The 15,466-nt window shown below is 43.4% G+C and overlaps 1 protein-coding gene across 1 annotated transcript in view; it reads right to left on the bottom strand.

Annotated features, from left to right (window-relative positions):
- The window catches only part of OBSCN (obscurin, cytoskeletal calmodulin and titin-interacting RhoGEF), a 177,510-nt gene that overhangs the window by 139,402 nt on the left and 22,642 nt on the right, over positions 1-15,466 (bottom strand). Inside the window, exons 8-16 of the mRNA XM_066554246.1 lie at positions 13,436-13,711; positions 12,257-12,532; positions 11,329-11,604; positions 6,881-7,156; positions 5,501-5,776; positions 4,137-4,412; positions 2,999-3,274; positions 1,297-1,572; positions 438-704 (exon numbers count right to left, since the gene is read on the bottom strand). Of these exons, the coding sequence (XP_066410343.1) occupies positions 438-704; positions 1,297-1,572; positions 2,999-3,274; positions 4,137-4,412; positions 5,501-5,776; positions 6,881-7,156; positions 11,329-11,604; positions 12,257-12,532; positions 13,436-13,711 (2,475 nt within the window). The remainder of the gene's footprint in view (positions 1-437; positions 705-1,296; positions 1,573-2,998; positions 3,275-4,136; positions 4,413-5,500; positions 5,777-6,880; positions 7,157-11,328; positions 11,605-12,256; positions 12,533-13,435; positions 13,712-15,466) is intronic.

The following is a 15,466-nucleotide window of genomic DNA, read 5'->3' as shown; positions in this document are numbered from 1 at the left end:
CTCAGTAAATACAGCAATAAATAGTCAGTAAATACAGCAATAAATACTCAGTAAATAGCAGCAATAAATACTCAGTAAATAGCAGCAATAAATACTCAGTCAATATAGTAAGTGATCACAATAGTGGATCATCATATTTCCCATGTCTGAGTAAATTTTTTTTTTACAAAGAGAAGCCAAAAAAGAGGGGAAATAAAATCCCATCTTTTATTTGGGAAAATGAATTCCAGCCTCAAATGCAATATGAAGAGACCTGAGCCAGGTCTCACAATCATTATGTTTTTCATAAATAGACGTTCCACTGACACGGGAATTCTGTATTTTGTTCTCAACACATGAATCACCCCAGACACATGGAAAAATTCAGCTTTGCAGGGTTCTAGCAGCTGAGGACAAACCCCAGGGACCCCTGCACAGTGTCACCATTAGGGACATACGTTTGGGGACAATGGTGATGCTGCTCTTGTCATCCCTGGACTCGCAGGAATATTCTCCCTCGTCCTCAGCCCGGATCCCCGTTATGGTCAGGGTCCGTTTGATTCCCTCCTCACGGATCTGGAAACGTTTGCTGGCCTTGATCTCCACACCATTCCTGCTCCACGTCACCTTCCCCTTGGCGTGGCTCAGCTCACAGCTCAGGGACACGCTGCCACCAATCTCAGCTTTCACGGCCTCCAGCTTCTTGGCAAACTTCACCGGGATTTCTGAGGTCCAGGAGAAGGGGGAAGCGTGAGGAAGGAAAAGAGAAGAAACCTGTTCTAAGAAATTGGTTTTGCCCAATTGTGGAAATAAATAAATAAATAAATAAATAAATAAAATGGCCTTAAGTATTTGGGGCTCAGGGGAGACAAAATCTAACCAGAAATGTGGAAATTCAGGCAGATTCCTTTGACATGGTATTTTCACATCCCTGTCATTTCATAGGAGGATACAGAAACAGGAGGGGAGCAAAAACACCAGAAGTACCCATCATAGGCTTCCAAGTTGACCAGCAAAAGACAAAACCTGAAAATTTTTATGATTTTTTTAAAATTCTTTTAAATTTTTTAATTTTTTTTTAATTTTGAAAGTAAGTTTTTGAAAGTAAGTAAGTTTTTGAAAGTAAGTTTTGAAAGTAAGTTTTTCAAAAGTTTTTCTGGAAGCTGGAGAACTTTGCCGGCCCACGATGGGGCATCCAGAGAAGATACAACAAGCCTTCAGGTTGGAACAATTTCCAGAAGAGTTTGGATTCCACCTCCACCCCATCATGAGAGAAGCGCAGCTGCTGGGCTGGGCCATGACCTGGGCACTGCTCACCTTTCACCTGGACCCTGAATTCCTGCTTGTCATCCTTTGTCTGGCAGGTGTAGAGGGCAGAGTCTGTGCTCTCAGCTGCGTTCACAGTCAGCGTCCTGGATGCCCCCTCACTTTTGATCACACATTTCTTGCTCGCCTTGATTTCCGTGCCATCCTTGAACCACCTCACCGCAGCGGTTTCAGGTGTGACTGAGGTTGTCAGTGTGATGCTTTCGTGTTCTTGAACAATGAGAGGCTCTTTCTGGACAACCTTCTTTTCAAATTTAGCCTCTGGTTCTAGAAAAGATAATAAACCAGGAAAATTAACAGCTTTATGCTCAAATCCTTGACACTGCAGTTTCATATTGCTCTCTCTTCAGGTCTCACACCACCAGCTCATCCATAACCTGTAATAATCCAGGGAATATGGCTCAATATTTGTGGCTGGTATGATCTTTTCCTGAGCAAGAAGAAAGAAAATAGTCTCTCAGGCAACCCAGAGCTTTTGTTTAGAAAACAAGCAGAGGAAAGAAAATGTAAATATTTATATTTTATCTGCTGTCCATAAAAAGCTTGTTTCTTAGAAGTAAAATTACCAAAATTACCTATATAATTCTTTCCCTTCCCCTTTTTATGATCTTACATAAAATTAAGAAGAGACATTAATGGGCTAAATTTAGGGCCTATTTTCTATTCGCTCCACTGGCAGGAAGGCTGGAACTCAACCTTTAAGGTTCCTTCCAAACCAAACCATTCTGTGATTCCAGTCCCTTCTTGGCCTTCTTTCTATATTGTGTATTAGTTTTTCTGGGTCTGGATTGAAGGCACTTGATACAGTATTTCATGTTTGGACTCAGGTGTTTATTATTTCTTATCAGTAAAACAGTCTCACTACTGGGAGTTCTGCAGCTTTTGATTAGCAAGGCACAAAATGGCAATCTCTTGTCATAAGGTCTTCTAAGACTAAACTATCCAATAAAGAAAGGATACCTGGATTATTTTCCCTTTTAACTCAATAACTGATCCCACAGAGCCTGCAGTGCAGACTTTTCTGCCCAATTACAAAACATCACCCAAACCCATGAAGAAGAAGAAGGTAAAGAAGAACAAAACCTCCATTTTGCTTCATATTTATTTCTATATTCTAAAACCCCAAACTCTAAGTTTTCCAGCCTGTGATATTACACACTTCTAACCAACTACACACCCATGATCCCAGTGCTATCAATCAATTTTGGAAGCCTGTTCCATGACCTCAGGTCAAATGCAGTGTTCTCTTGTGGGTCTGTGCCTATAAGCACAGAAAGCTTAAAATTCTCAGCATCCAGGATTCCAACACCTGTACAACCTTTTGCCACAAAACCAGGCATTTATGGGGCACACACAAGCAGCACACTAGGATTTCTGAGTCTCTTTTCTCCATAGCTCCATTGCTACTCTGCAAACTTCCCACGTCTACTTCCAACTCCCCACCACTGCAAGAGGTTGGGTGATATGGTGTGTGAAAGAGACAAGCAAAAAGCTATGTAGCATCTCCAGACCCCCCCAAAAAAGTCAAAATTTCCCATCTCTATACTGCTAGATTAAGAATTAATCTGTCATGTAGCTCACTGATGTTTTTCCAGGGGAGACAGTGGCTGCATCAAGGCTGCTGTCTCAGGAATACCCAGTTTTCCTCTAAGCCACAGGGACTGGTTCTTCCCACCACAAAGTGAGCACTCACCAGTTGCTTCCAGTTTGAAGGTCATCTTCTGGCCTGCAGCCTCACAGATGTATTCCCCAGCATCCTTCTTCTCCAGCTGCTCCACCACCAGGCGCCGGGATTTGCCCAAGGTCTCTATTTTGAATTTCCGAGAGGACACGAGCAGTTTTCCATCCTTGTACCACTTCACTTCAGTTGTGTCCTGTGCTACCTCACACATGAGGGTGGCACTTTCTGTCAGGACAGCCTTCACCTCCTTCTGGACCTTTTCCTGGTTTATAAATGCAGGTTTGGGCTCTAAATGCAGGAAAGGAAAAAAATAATTGTTGACGGGTTAAAATTAGATTAATCTTATAGATTTCTGTGGAGAGGTGGTTGTCACTTGCCAAATCCAACTGCCATCATTGAGCAGTGTCTACCCTTCTGTGGGGTGGAGTTGCCACTTGGAAAATTAAGAACTAAGAGCCTAGGAATGGAAAGGACCAAGAGGAGCCTTGACATCAACCCTACAGCTGCAAGTCAGTAGGTAAAAATATATTTAATTCAAACTTTCCCAAAGAACATCTCTTCTGCATATTGGAGGACATAAGCTCTCAAATTCCTTTTACTTAAGATCTCAGAGACAATAAAGCAATTTCTTGGAATATTTCACAGCAAAGGGCATTCATTTAGCACCTGTCAGGAATAGTAAGACATCTCAAAAAACAGATCTCAATAACACAACAGCCAAAGAAAAAAAAAAATGCTGTTTAAAATCTGCTGCTGATACTGGAAATGACAAAACATATTCCAGCCTCTAAATCTTCTAAAATGGGATTGCAAGACTAACAAGGAAGGGATTCTGTACTGGCTCTTTGCTTTCAAGAAGTTCAGTGTACAAGAATCACCCTTTGAGATCACAGGAATGGAAGGGATCTGAACATTAATTATTTCTATTATATTTACAACTACTATTAAACCTGCTGAGACAGAGCTTGTACCACATGCTAAAGCCAAATATTCCCATTTCTACAAATCCAGGCAACCAAGGACAGAAAATCAGGCGAACCCCGCAGGCTGCAACAAACCCCAACTATTGCAACTGAGTCATGGCGGAGTAGTTATTTCAATTATTGCTGTACTGGCCTCTACTGAATTCTGACAAAGAATCTTCTCCTACCTGTGACATCAATCTTGAAGGTGAGTTTTTGGCCAGCAGCCTCACAGGTGTACTCCCCTGCATCTTTCTTCTCCACCTGACCCACCACCAGGCGACGCGATTTGCCCTCCGATTCCACCTTGAACTTCTTGCTGGAGGTGATGAGTTTCCCATCCTTGTACCACTTCACCTCTGTTTTCTCCTGGGCCACCTCGCAGCTTAGAGTGGCATTTTCTGACAGTGCAGCCTTCACCTCTTTCTGCACCTTCTCCTTGTTTGTAAACACAACTTCTGGCTCTGGAAAGAGAGAAATCCAGATTTACTCCAAAATATGATTTTGCTCAATCCCATTATTGTGGCTTACAGGTAAGACTGGAAAAAACCCTCTGACATGACAGTCCACATCTAAGTCTAACAGAAGAACATACAAAGGACCTTGTGGTGTTTTTTTGCCTGTTTTGGTATTTTTTACAGCAGTAATCTCTCTATGGTTCATTAGAACATTCTCTGGCAGGACCCAGTCAAGGCAGGACGTGTTTTGGTTTAAGTTAATTGCAAACTTTCAAATTTTCAGAGGAAGGAACTGTTCTGTGTTGCATTATAGTCCCATAAAATTTATTTTTTTGATTCTCAGCAGCCGTTTCTACTTCTTCTTAGATCATTTTGTGAAGTGAGAAAGGTGCTAGACCAGCAATGACGTGTCCAGGACCCTGTTATTTGTTCTGAGTGCAACCTTGGGAAAAGCTCAGCTCATCTCACATCCAAATGGTGAAATCCCCTTGTTCTCCAGAAGACACATCAGTCACACCACTTGCAATTGGATTGGGAAGCTGTGAGGGAGCTGGGAAGCTGAATCTATTCTACCTCTTTACGGCCCCAGTAAGGAAATAAACTGGAATGAGTCTCCATCACACCTTCTTTCCTTACTTGCCATTTTCTTGACACCTTAAATACCTTAACATATATCAAGCCCTACTTCCAAAACTCCCTTCAGGCTGAAATGAGCACTTCCAAGGGAAAGAAAAGGAGTGTGGACATTGGGCAGGCTCTCCACCATGACCCTGCACTGAGAACGAGCTGTGGCACAGATTTGCTCTCATTGTACTAAGATGGGAAGGAGGAGATGCACAATCAGTACCTTCTTTTTTACAGCCCCTTCCCTCCAGTGGTTTCCAAAATTTTTCAGGGATTTATCTCCCTGTTTTAAGGATTTTAAATGTTTTACAAAGAATACATGAAGAAAACTTGTATTTGTACCCATCCTAGGCCATACAACGATCTACTCCAAAAATTTGAAGCGTAACACAAAGAAGACTTATAAAATAATGTTAATTTTCCTAAAGATTCTAGAAATAATACCGATGGGCCAAAGAACCTTCTCCTACCTGGGACATCAATCTTGAAGGTGAGTTTTTGGCCAGCAGCCTCACAGGTGTACTCCCCTGCATCTTTCTTCTCCACCTGACCCACCACCAGGCGACGCGATTTGCCCTCCGACTCCACCTTGAACTTCTTGCTGGAGGTGATGAGTTTCCCATCCTTGTACCACTTCACCTCTGTTTTCTCCTGGGCCACCTCGCAGCTCAGCGTGGCATTTTCTGACAGTGCAGCCTTCACCTCTTTCTGCACCTTCTCCTTGTGGACAAAGGCATCTTCTGCCTCTGCAATTGAAGGTACAAGGGCAGATTTTGAAAATTCACAGATCTCTTCCCCAATGCACACATCACCTTTTCAGTTGTGGTGCTGAAATTAATTTCCCATTCACATTCTCTGCTGCCAGCACCTACTGCATTTTTAACATTTGAATTACATCAAGTGCCAGTGAAGGAGTCATTCTCTGGTAGTCCAAGCCACAGCCTCAAAATTGCTTTAATTTCCACCACTACCTTTCTTCAAAATCTGAAGTAACATACCCCAAAATCCAGCAGCACTAAGGTGGATGAGGTCTCTCAGAATTAGGTTTGCTGTAAGAGGACAAGCATTAAATTGTCCAACCAACCCAAGATCTGTAGTTTACTTTGCCAACAAAACAAAGATAGTGTTGGGAAACAAACTTTGTGAACCTATTCTGTGTCTGTATCTTTATTTCCTAACTGTTCTCAAGGTGTGAAAAAATTATTTTTTTCAAATGAATGAAAATTAGCAAGCCTCAACTGTATTTGCACCATGTCATGGTCAAAAATAAATCTAATGTAGGAACTCTTCAATTTGCTTGAAATTCATTGGGATCCAACTGAAGGATGTCAAGATTAAAAGCTGTCTTGAATATCAAAGTGAAAAGAGCTGGTTTCTTCATTTCCTGCTTCTGAGAACAGTTCTGGCATTTCCATCCAGTTGACAGAGGCCATAATATAAATGTTTCCTCTATAATAAACTATATTTCAGAAAGGAGCTTTCACAAGAGAATGCCTGTGCTCAGATTTGCTGCACCCTTTGATTACTCCAGTAATTTCTGCATTCCCAGTTTGCTATCAGTGCATCTCTCCAAGATCCTCAGGGATTTTCCCCAGAGATCTTCACCCTGACCTGGGTTTGGGGCTACAGAAATCCACTGCATGCTCAGTTTCTAAAAAACAAAGACAGATCTAACAGCATGAACACAAATTCATGAGTAAACCAACATCAGTCAAGTGCTGGCTCGGTCATTGCCTGTTGAGATGGAGTTTGACAAGCAATATAACCTTCCCCTCCTTCATTTTTTCAGGATGATAACAGGGATTTCATTTTTTCAGGGTGTAAAAAAGGGATACAGCACATTCTCTCACCTGTGACATCAATCTTGAAGGTGAGTTTTTGGCCAGCAGCCTCACAGGTGTACTCCCCTGCATCTTTCTTCTCCACCTGACCCACCACCAGGCGACGCGATTTGCCCTCCGACTCCACCTTGAACTTCTTGCTGGAGGTGATGAGTTTCCCATCCTTGTACCACTTCACCTCTGTTTTCTCCTGGGCCACCTCGCAGCTCAGCGTGGCATTTTCTGACAGTGCAGCCTTCACCTCTTTCTGCACCTTCTCCTTGTGGACAAAGGCATCTTCTGCCTCTGAAATAGGGAAAATATATAAGATGTAAATGTATTTTGTCAAGAAGTTCTTACTTCTATGAGGTGTAGATGCTCTGCAGGATCTTGGACTTGGCAGTGCTGGTTTCACCATTGGGCATGATGATCTTAAAGGTCTTTTCTAACAGAAATAATTCAACATTAAACTCTTGTAAGTAACCCAGCTTTGCAGTTCTATTTATCATATAAATAAAGCAATGTACCCTCAAAATATAGTCCATGTAATTATCATCCTTCTCTGACTTATCCTCATGAACACCTTAACCACACCATTTGTAAATTTTTTCAATTAATATAAAAATGAATGATTATAAAGATAAAATTCTCTCTCGTGTCTTGATGATATTTCTACTCCCCACATTTGCAATGAGCCAAATACAGCACAATGGCGAGTTGCCACCTCCACTATCACATTATTCAGAAGATTTTACCAGGTATTTTAGATCAAAATTGGGTGTTGCTCAGAAAATACCTTGTAACTCAATCCCAAAGACAGGACAAAGACACAGTTCTCAATATAGAAAAGCACTTGATTAACATTACACAGAAAACTAGCATTTAAAATTTGAAATATGTCACCATGATATTGTATGAAAAATCCCTTCCCCAGGATATTTTGTCCTGGGAAGCTGGGAAGCTTCAGCTTCTCTTTGCTTTGCTGCTTTGGAATGTGATTCGGAGAATTGTTTATCCCAGCATGTGAATTGTTTTTACTTAATGACCAATCCCAGTCCAGCTGTGTCAGACTCTCTGGTCAGTCATGGGTTTTTATTATTCATTCTTGTTTAGCTTTCTGATGTCTCCTTTCTCTTTCTTTAGTATAGGTTTAGTATATAATAAATATCATATATATCATATCATATATATCATACATATATAATATCATACATATATAATATAATAAAATAATAAATCGGCCTTCTGAGAACATGGAGTCAAATTCTCATCTCTCATCTTGTCCTGGGGACCCACAACACCACAGAAGCGTATTTTTATTTCCTAAAAACTCTGTGATTTTCCAGCAAACTGGCTTTCTGACAGGAGGGTGCAGCCATGGGGAAGTCAGGCTCTGCTCCCAGAGAATGAGAGACAGGATGAGAGGAAATGGCCTGAAGCTGAGCTAGGGGAGGGTCAGGTTGGACATCAGCAGGAATTTCATCATGGAAAGGGTGGTCAGGCACTGGAAGGGGCTGCCCAGGGAGGTTTGGAGTCCCCATCCCTGGAGGTGTCCAAGGAACATCTGGACACGGCACTCAGTGCTCTGGGCTGGGGACAAGGTTGGGCACAGCTGGGACTCGATGGTCTGGGAGGGCTTCTCCAGCCTCAGTGACTCTGTGACCTGGGAGGCTCTCAGGGATGCTGAGCCACTTCCATCCCCTGTGCTATTGCCTTCCTCTCCCCAGCCACCCCCTGCAGCCTCCTGGGGCCATCCTTGGCTCCTCCTGGATGGCTTCCTCCTGTCTCCATCACGTCTCTGCTCTGAGCAGCAGCAGCTGCCTGGGAGGGTGAGGAGAAGGGGTAAGCTCAGGTCAAGTTCCCCCACTGCTGACAGTGGCACCACATGTGCTGCTGGGCCACATCACAGCCTTGCTATGAATATTGCACAGTCCACAGAAAGAGAGGAGCCCTGCAGGGAGCAACACAGAGCAGGAGTCCAGCTCAGGGGCTCTGAATTTGAGGTCCTCTGTTTATATTGGCTGTAGGAGGGGTGTGAGGAGATGCTGCTGTCATTTAGAAGGCACATGGTCTGTGCTGGGTGATGCAAAGCTCCTCAAAGGTACATGTCAGCAGCAATTTGACATCTGAAAGGGCTCCAGCACACACCAAGCTTTGCATTTAAAACTGATTGCAAAAATATTAATACTTAAACTCCCATCTACAACTCTGAGTGTGAATATGCAGAGTGTATTCAAAATAAGTTATAAAACAAGTCTGCGTCAATGAGGGCTGTATTTAAAATGTCAGGTTAGCAGAGCAGGAATATTCCAGGCTGATCTCACTTGTCCTTTACATTCTTGACCTTTCATATAAACCATTTTTACACTGATAGGAAGTGTGACTAAAACTTTTAATCAGCTTCCAAAGTGATTTACACCAGTTAATAATTTCTTTTAGAAACTTATTTTAAATTTAAACAACTATTCCGTGAAGATGACATTTCCAACCTTAAGTGAAACTGGTCAGTGGAAATGAGGAAAAATATTTTCAGGACATGAAAGTTTGACTGATTTAAAATATGGATTTCACCGCATACCCTGAATCTAATGCAATTTCAGAATCAGCTGTTTTTCTACATGTTCAACTCAGTCCCAAGGTGTGCAGCAGCTGATTTTTTTTTTATTAACCCAAAAAATTACAGTGGCATCCCAAACCCCAACACTGAGCATCTAACCTTCAACCTGTCCTTAAATAAGGAAGGCTTTGTGCTACCAGTGGAGCCCTGGAGTACAGCAAGCCTGAAAAGCTTTCCAAGTGCAATGGCACCAGGATAAATTAAGACCCAGAAATCCGCTGCACTCTGGGATAAACCAGTAAGAGGAGGATTTCTGCAGCAGGAGAGCCAACCTCTCTGAGTACGCATAATCCCTCCTGACTTTCACACTGGATCGTTTTCCAGCCAGGGCTGGACTGGCACGTCGTGTTACAGCTGTTCCCATGAGCAATACAGCAACGGTAGCTAGGGCAGGCTGGTGGCACAGGGGTCACACTACCCTGTGCCACCATGGCAAGAGGGCTGGAAACCTTTCTGGTACAGACAGCTCCCTCAGAGAGAGAGGTTTGTGTGTAAAGCACTAAATTTCTGATTTCTGACTACGCCTCTGCAGTAATGCATGAACCAGTGTCAGCAGCAAACAATGAATTTGGTTTATAAAAATTTTACCTGGAGAAGCTGAGGCTGCCCCTGGATCCCTGGAAGTGTTCCAGGCCAGGTTGGATGGGTTTTGGAACAGCCTGGTATGGTGGAAGGTGTCTCTGCCCATGGCAGGGGTGGAAACAAGGTGATTTTTAAGGTCCTTTCCAACCGAAATTACTCTGTGTTTTTATGATGGTCTATCAGTATCCATATTGAATTTTCTCTGAAAAACACCTCTCAAATCTATACTTAATTATCCTTCCTTCCTTATTATCCTCCAATGAAACTGGCAGCTCCCTCAGCCAAAGACTGAGCTACACAGAGATGAAAAAGAGCCAAAATGCCCCAGCTCACAGCCTGGGTAGCCCACACAGAGTGGAGTCAGTAAATTCCCAACACAGCAGTTCCTCTACACTGCTGATAAAATGTCAAACCTCTGTTTGGTGCTATAAGAAAACAGAGGTGAAAATTGCTTCCCTGTTCTGATTGCCTCTGCATACAAGACAAGAATTTTAAAGTTAAAAAAGAGGGATTTGGCTGTAAAGATGGTGGAGTGCTATAAATATTAAAACAAACAAACCCTTTCTTAACATCACATTCAGAAATGATCACTCAGAATGTAGCTGGTGTCCAGAGCTGCCTGGAGCCTGAGATAAAATTCGCCAGATATCTTGTAAAATATACTGAGACCAAAGAAATCACAGAATCATTTAGGCTGGAAAAAACTTGGAAGATCACAGAGTCCAACTGTCCCCCCAGCACTGCCACATCCACACAGCTTTTAAACCCTTCCAGGGATGGGGACTCCACCACTTTTCTGAGCAGCCTGCTCCAATGCCTGACAACCCTTTTTTGGTTAAGAATTATTTTTTCTAATGTCAAACCTAAACCTCAGGTGGAACTTGAGAGCATGCACTCTTGTCCTACCACTTGCAAAAAAAGAGGAAGGAAAACAGTGATTTTTCATGGGAGAATGCCCGTAACAGGAGGAGGAGAACCAGTACTGGTGATAAAACTGGAAGAGATTTTGGAAGACAGTGCCTGCTATTGAGAAATGTATTTGAATATATTGAGAAATCTCGTTCACTTCCTCAGCTGAAGGAGATATAGGGAGGTGAGGAGCTGACATCAGGATATGAACAGGCCAGCTCCAGATCTGCTCAGTCCTACACAACCTCACTGAAACAGCAGCTCAGACAGCACTTTAACAGCCCTTCTAATATTGCATCAGAGAAAATGGGGGAAAACACATAGATACAAAGAAAAGCCAACGAAATGCAACCCAAAATCTGTCTCCCACCTGTGACATCAATCTTGAAGGTGAGTTTTTGGCCAGCAGCCTCACAGGTGTACTCCCCTGCATCTTTCTTCTCCACCTGACCCACCACCAGGCGACGCGATTTGCCCTCCGACTCCACCTTGAACTTCTTGCTGGAGGTGATGAGTTTCCCATCCTTGTACCACTTCACCTCTGTTTTCTCCTGGGCCACCTCGCAGCTCAGCGTGGCATTTTCTGACAGTGCAGCCTTCACCTCTTTCTTCACTTTGTCCTTGTTGATAAATGCATCCTCTGCTTCTGTGGAGTGGGAAAAGTCATTTTAAAATCAAACACAAGTTGATGCTGTCCAAAGTGACCAAACCCAAATTAAAAACATGACAACTTCCACATCTCTGGTATTTTTTAATGCTCAGGAAGGATGTGGGCCTTTGTCATGCCTGAGGACAACACATCAGCCATTTCTGAGAAAAATGATCCCATGCCTCAGGATTTCAGCTTCCTCCCATCTCCACAAGAAACCCATTGCTTTGTTCCATCAATTAATGTATAAATAAACACCAAATCTCATTTGCCACTGTGACTCCTATGGAAGCCTTATTCATTTTAGGAGTCCTGTTTTCCTACTTCTTCCAGACTTATTTTTCTTACATATCGGGGAAACAACCTTACCTTTACCTTGTAAAGGCATGGGATGGGATGGGATGGGATGGAATGGAAACTTGTCAATCTTTCCATTAGTGGGAAACCAGAAAACACCAAGGGGCACTGAGGGGGATTCATCCCAAGGATGAAGATGGCCAGCTGTCAGCATCAATGTGACAGTGGATGGGGGGTTGATCTCCATCCCTACTCAAAGAAGTTTCAGGCTGCACAGAAATTGGAGCCCAAAGTGTGGTACATTTTTCGGTATTAAGGGACCTTTCTGTGATGAGAATGAACAATCTCCCACCTGTGACATTGATCCTGAAGGTGAGTTTTTGGCCAGCAGCCTCACAGGTGTACTCCCCTGCATCTTTCTTCTCCACCTCACCCACCACCAGGCGACGCGATTTGCCCTCCGACTCCACCTTGAACTTCTTGCTGGAGGTGATGAGTTTCCCATCCTTGTACCACTTCACCTCTGTTTTCTCCTGGGCCACCTCGCAGCTCAGCGTGGCATTTTCTGACAGTGCAGCCTTCACCTCTTTCTGCACCTTCTCCTTGTTTGTAAACACAACCTCTGTCTCTGTAAGGAAAGCCCAACAGTCACACACAGGTTTTGCAGCTGTTGTCTCTGGGGTTTAATCAAGATCCTCCCATTTCACTGTACTTGCCCTGACAGGTAATAGCATGATGGGCCACTAGTGCAAGAAAGCACCTTCAACTCTGTCTTGCTAAGAGGTGAATAGGAATGGGAATTTGATGGGAATTCTGGGGTAATGTTAAAAACTCACAGTTTTAGGACAGATTTAAATGTAGGACTTAGAGCACCAACCTGCATTGCCTGAACCCTCCTCCCTCTTCTCTTTTTCTCTCCCTACGTCTCTCCAAGATTCCAGTGATTCAGAAGGGAAGAGCACCTGTATCTTCATGTCCATGAACCATTATTCTTTCTTTTTTGCCTATTTGGGATAATTCTACTGTTTTCCATCTAATCATGGAATGGTTTGTTGGAAGTGACCTTAAAGATCATCACAATCCCACCCACCTGCCATGGGCAGGTTCCACTAGACCACATTGCTCCAAGCCCCATCCAATGTGTAAGGGATGGGATCTAATCAGAGCTCTTCAAACACCTTCCCCTTCCCCTTTTTCCATCCCTCTGCTATGGCCTCACACTATTTTCCCAAGGGAGTTTTTCTGCAGACACACCAGCTGATTGTGAGGGGAGAAGGAATTCCCATCCTTTCCTATGATTTTTTTTTTTTTGTGGCCACAACCAGTCATGGATGCAGAACCATGTGTACAAAACATTATTATGAAAGTTGCCAAAAAAAAAAAAAAAATTTGAGTACAATGGTTGAGATCTGTGTTGAGATCTGAGTTGAGATCTTTCACCCCAGGAAGATTGTGAGATGATCCTCTGGACGCAAGACACCACTCAAAATGGAATTCTCCTTTACCTTTGGAATTCCTGGCACTTTCTCACCTCTGACTTTGACTTGGAATGTTGTTCTGTCGTCCTTTGTCTCGCAGGTGTAGCTGCCTTGGTCTTGCTGTGTCACCTTCTTGACGATGAGCTTGCGTTGTGTCCCCTGGCAGACGATTGTTGTCCTCTGGTCCTGCTTCACCTCAGTCTGATCCTTCCTCCACACCACGGCCCCACCTGCAGCTGACACCTCACACACCAGCTCCAGGCTCTCAGAAGGACTGACTGACACTTCTGGAGTCGTTTTGGGCTTGTTGACAAAAGTAACAGCTTCATCTGGAGCGGAAAAGAGAAAAGGGTTTGTGCCTTGGTGCAGGTTTATCTGCACAAAGTTAGGATACAGTGGTTATTGATCTTTATTCCATTATCACACACTCTTGATGCCTCTCTGACAGATGGTGCAAACCCCTCTGATCTTCAGATAATTGCTCTCAATTACAGTGAAATCCCCTTCATCTGCCCTACATCCTCCTGGATCTTTCAAATCAAACTGAGACACCCTCAAGTTGCTCACACTTCATTTAACCACTCCTTGGTTCCAAAGTCAAGCAAGCTCTGGGGGATATGTGTTGATGTCTGAGGGCATAAACAGCTTTGAAAAGACCAGGGAAGTCTCAGAAAATCTAGTTAGAGGTGTTGAGGAGCCTTTTTAAAATGTTTCTAAGCCCATTCCTGCAGCTCCTTGCTCACAGTACCAATCTTACTTGGACTAATTCTTCTCCAGGCCAGGGCACATATGGGATAATCTCATTGATAAAATATTCTCCAAGTTGGGAAAAAGCTCTGAGCAACCCAGTCTAGTGGAAGACATCCCTGCCCATGGCAGGGGGTTGGAAGGAGATGGTTTTTAAGGCCCTTTCCAACCTAGACCAATCCATATTTCTATGAATATAGGAGTCAATAATCTCAAATCTTTTGGTTGAAACTGATCTTCCCCGCAGAGAACTCAGAACTGCTCACACAGCTCAGTGGAGGTTCCTCAGCCCAAACCCTGCTGGCAGCACAGACAGAGGCTGGGCAAACACAGGGTATTTGTCATGCAGGCAGCAACAACACAACATTTTTATCAATTGCAAAGTGATAACAATTGCAATTTTACCTCTTTGCAAAGGTAAAAATCAAAGATTGCCTGTCTTTGAAGGCAATCAAGTGAAGACAGAGAACTTGGCAGGGATGGAACTGGATGAGCTTTGAGCTCCTAACCCAAACCTTTCTGTGATTCTAGGATTTAGCAGACACCAGTTTTCTTTGCCTCAGCCATGTGATAGGAGTTACAGGTGAGATTCACCCAACCTGCCCATGGCCAGCAAAAAGTTGATACCAAGCTCAGGCAATCCTCTGTACCTGATGCTCAGACAAAAGCACAACCAGAACACTTCTAAAACCCATCTCAGACAGCTCTAATCAGACAGCATAAATCAGATTGCAGAAATTGCCTTTTGAGGGGTCAGTTAGGGCATAGCCTGGTTTCAGACCAGTTTTTCAATAAGTCAGGGACTGGGAATTACACTCCAAGAGAAATTGCATGATGTTGGATTCTCAGAAAAGAACTGCAGGTGAGATGCAGAGTGAGCACCTGAGCAAACACCACTCCCTCCAGCTCACTAAATCCTGCAGCAATCCCTCCAGACAAGTGCTGTCCTAAATTAATCAGCTTTGCTGAGTCTTTAGTTAGCTCATGGACAGCACCAAAGCAACCTGGATATTCTGTTACAGGTCACAGGCACTCAGTTGTGACTTCTCTTGAATTGCATTGTACTGCAGACATGCCAGGAGAAGCTTTCAGGAGAGTTTCAATCTTAAATTTAGGACCAGGTTAAAAATTAGGCTCCAGGCACAAGGCAGAAAACCCCATTTAGGATGAAAGTTCCCACAAGCATGCAACTCGAATCAGTTGAATTTCACAGATATTGAATTTCACTGATGAGTTCTCGTGTCATTTTATACTCTGGCTCCATCCTGGGCTGGAATGCAGTGGTGACAAGCATTTCTCTTCTGGGTTTGGCCTGACAGCCACGTGCTTTGTGTGAT

The sequence above is a fragment of the Molothrus aeneus genome, chromosome 1 (genome assembly GCF_037042795.1).
Source record: "Molothrus aeneus isolate 106 chromosome 1, BPBGC_Maene_1.0, whole genome shotgun sequence".
In the NCBI taxonomy this organism is placed as follows: Eukaryota; Metazoa; Chordata; class Aves; order Passeriformes; family Icteridae; genus Molothrus; species Molothrus aeneus.
The sequence above is the reverse complement of the archived record's forward strand: the minus strand, read 5'-3'. Positions and strand labels throughout refer to the sequence as shown.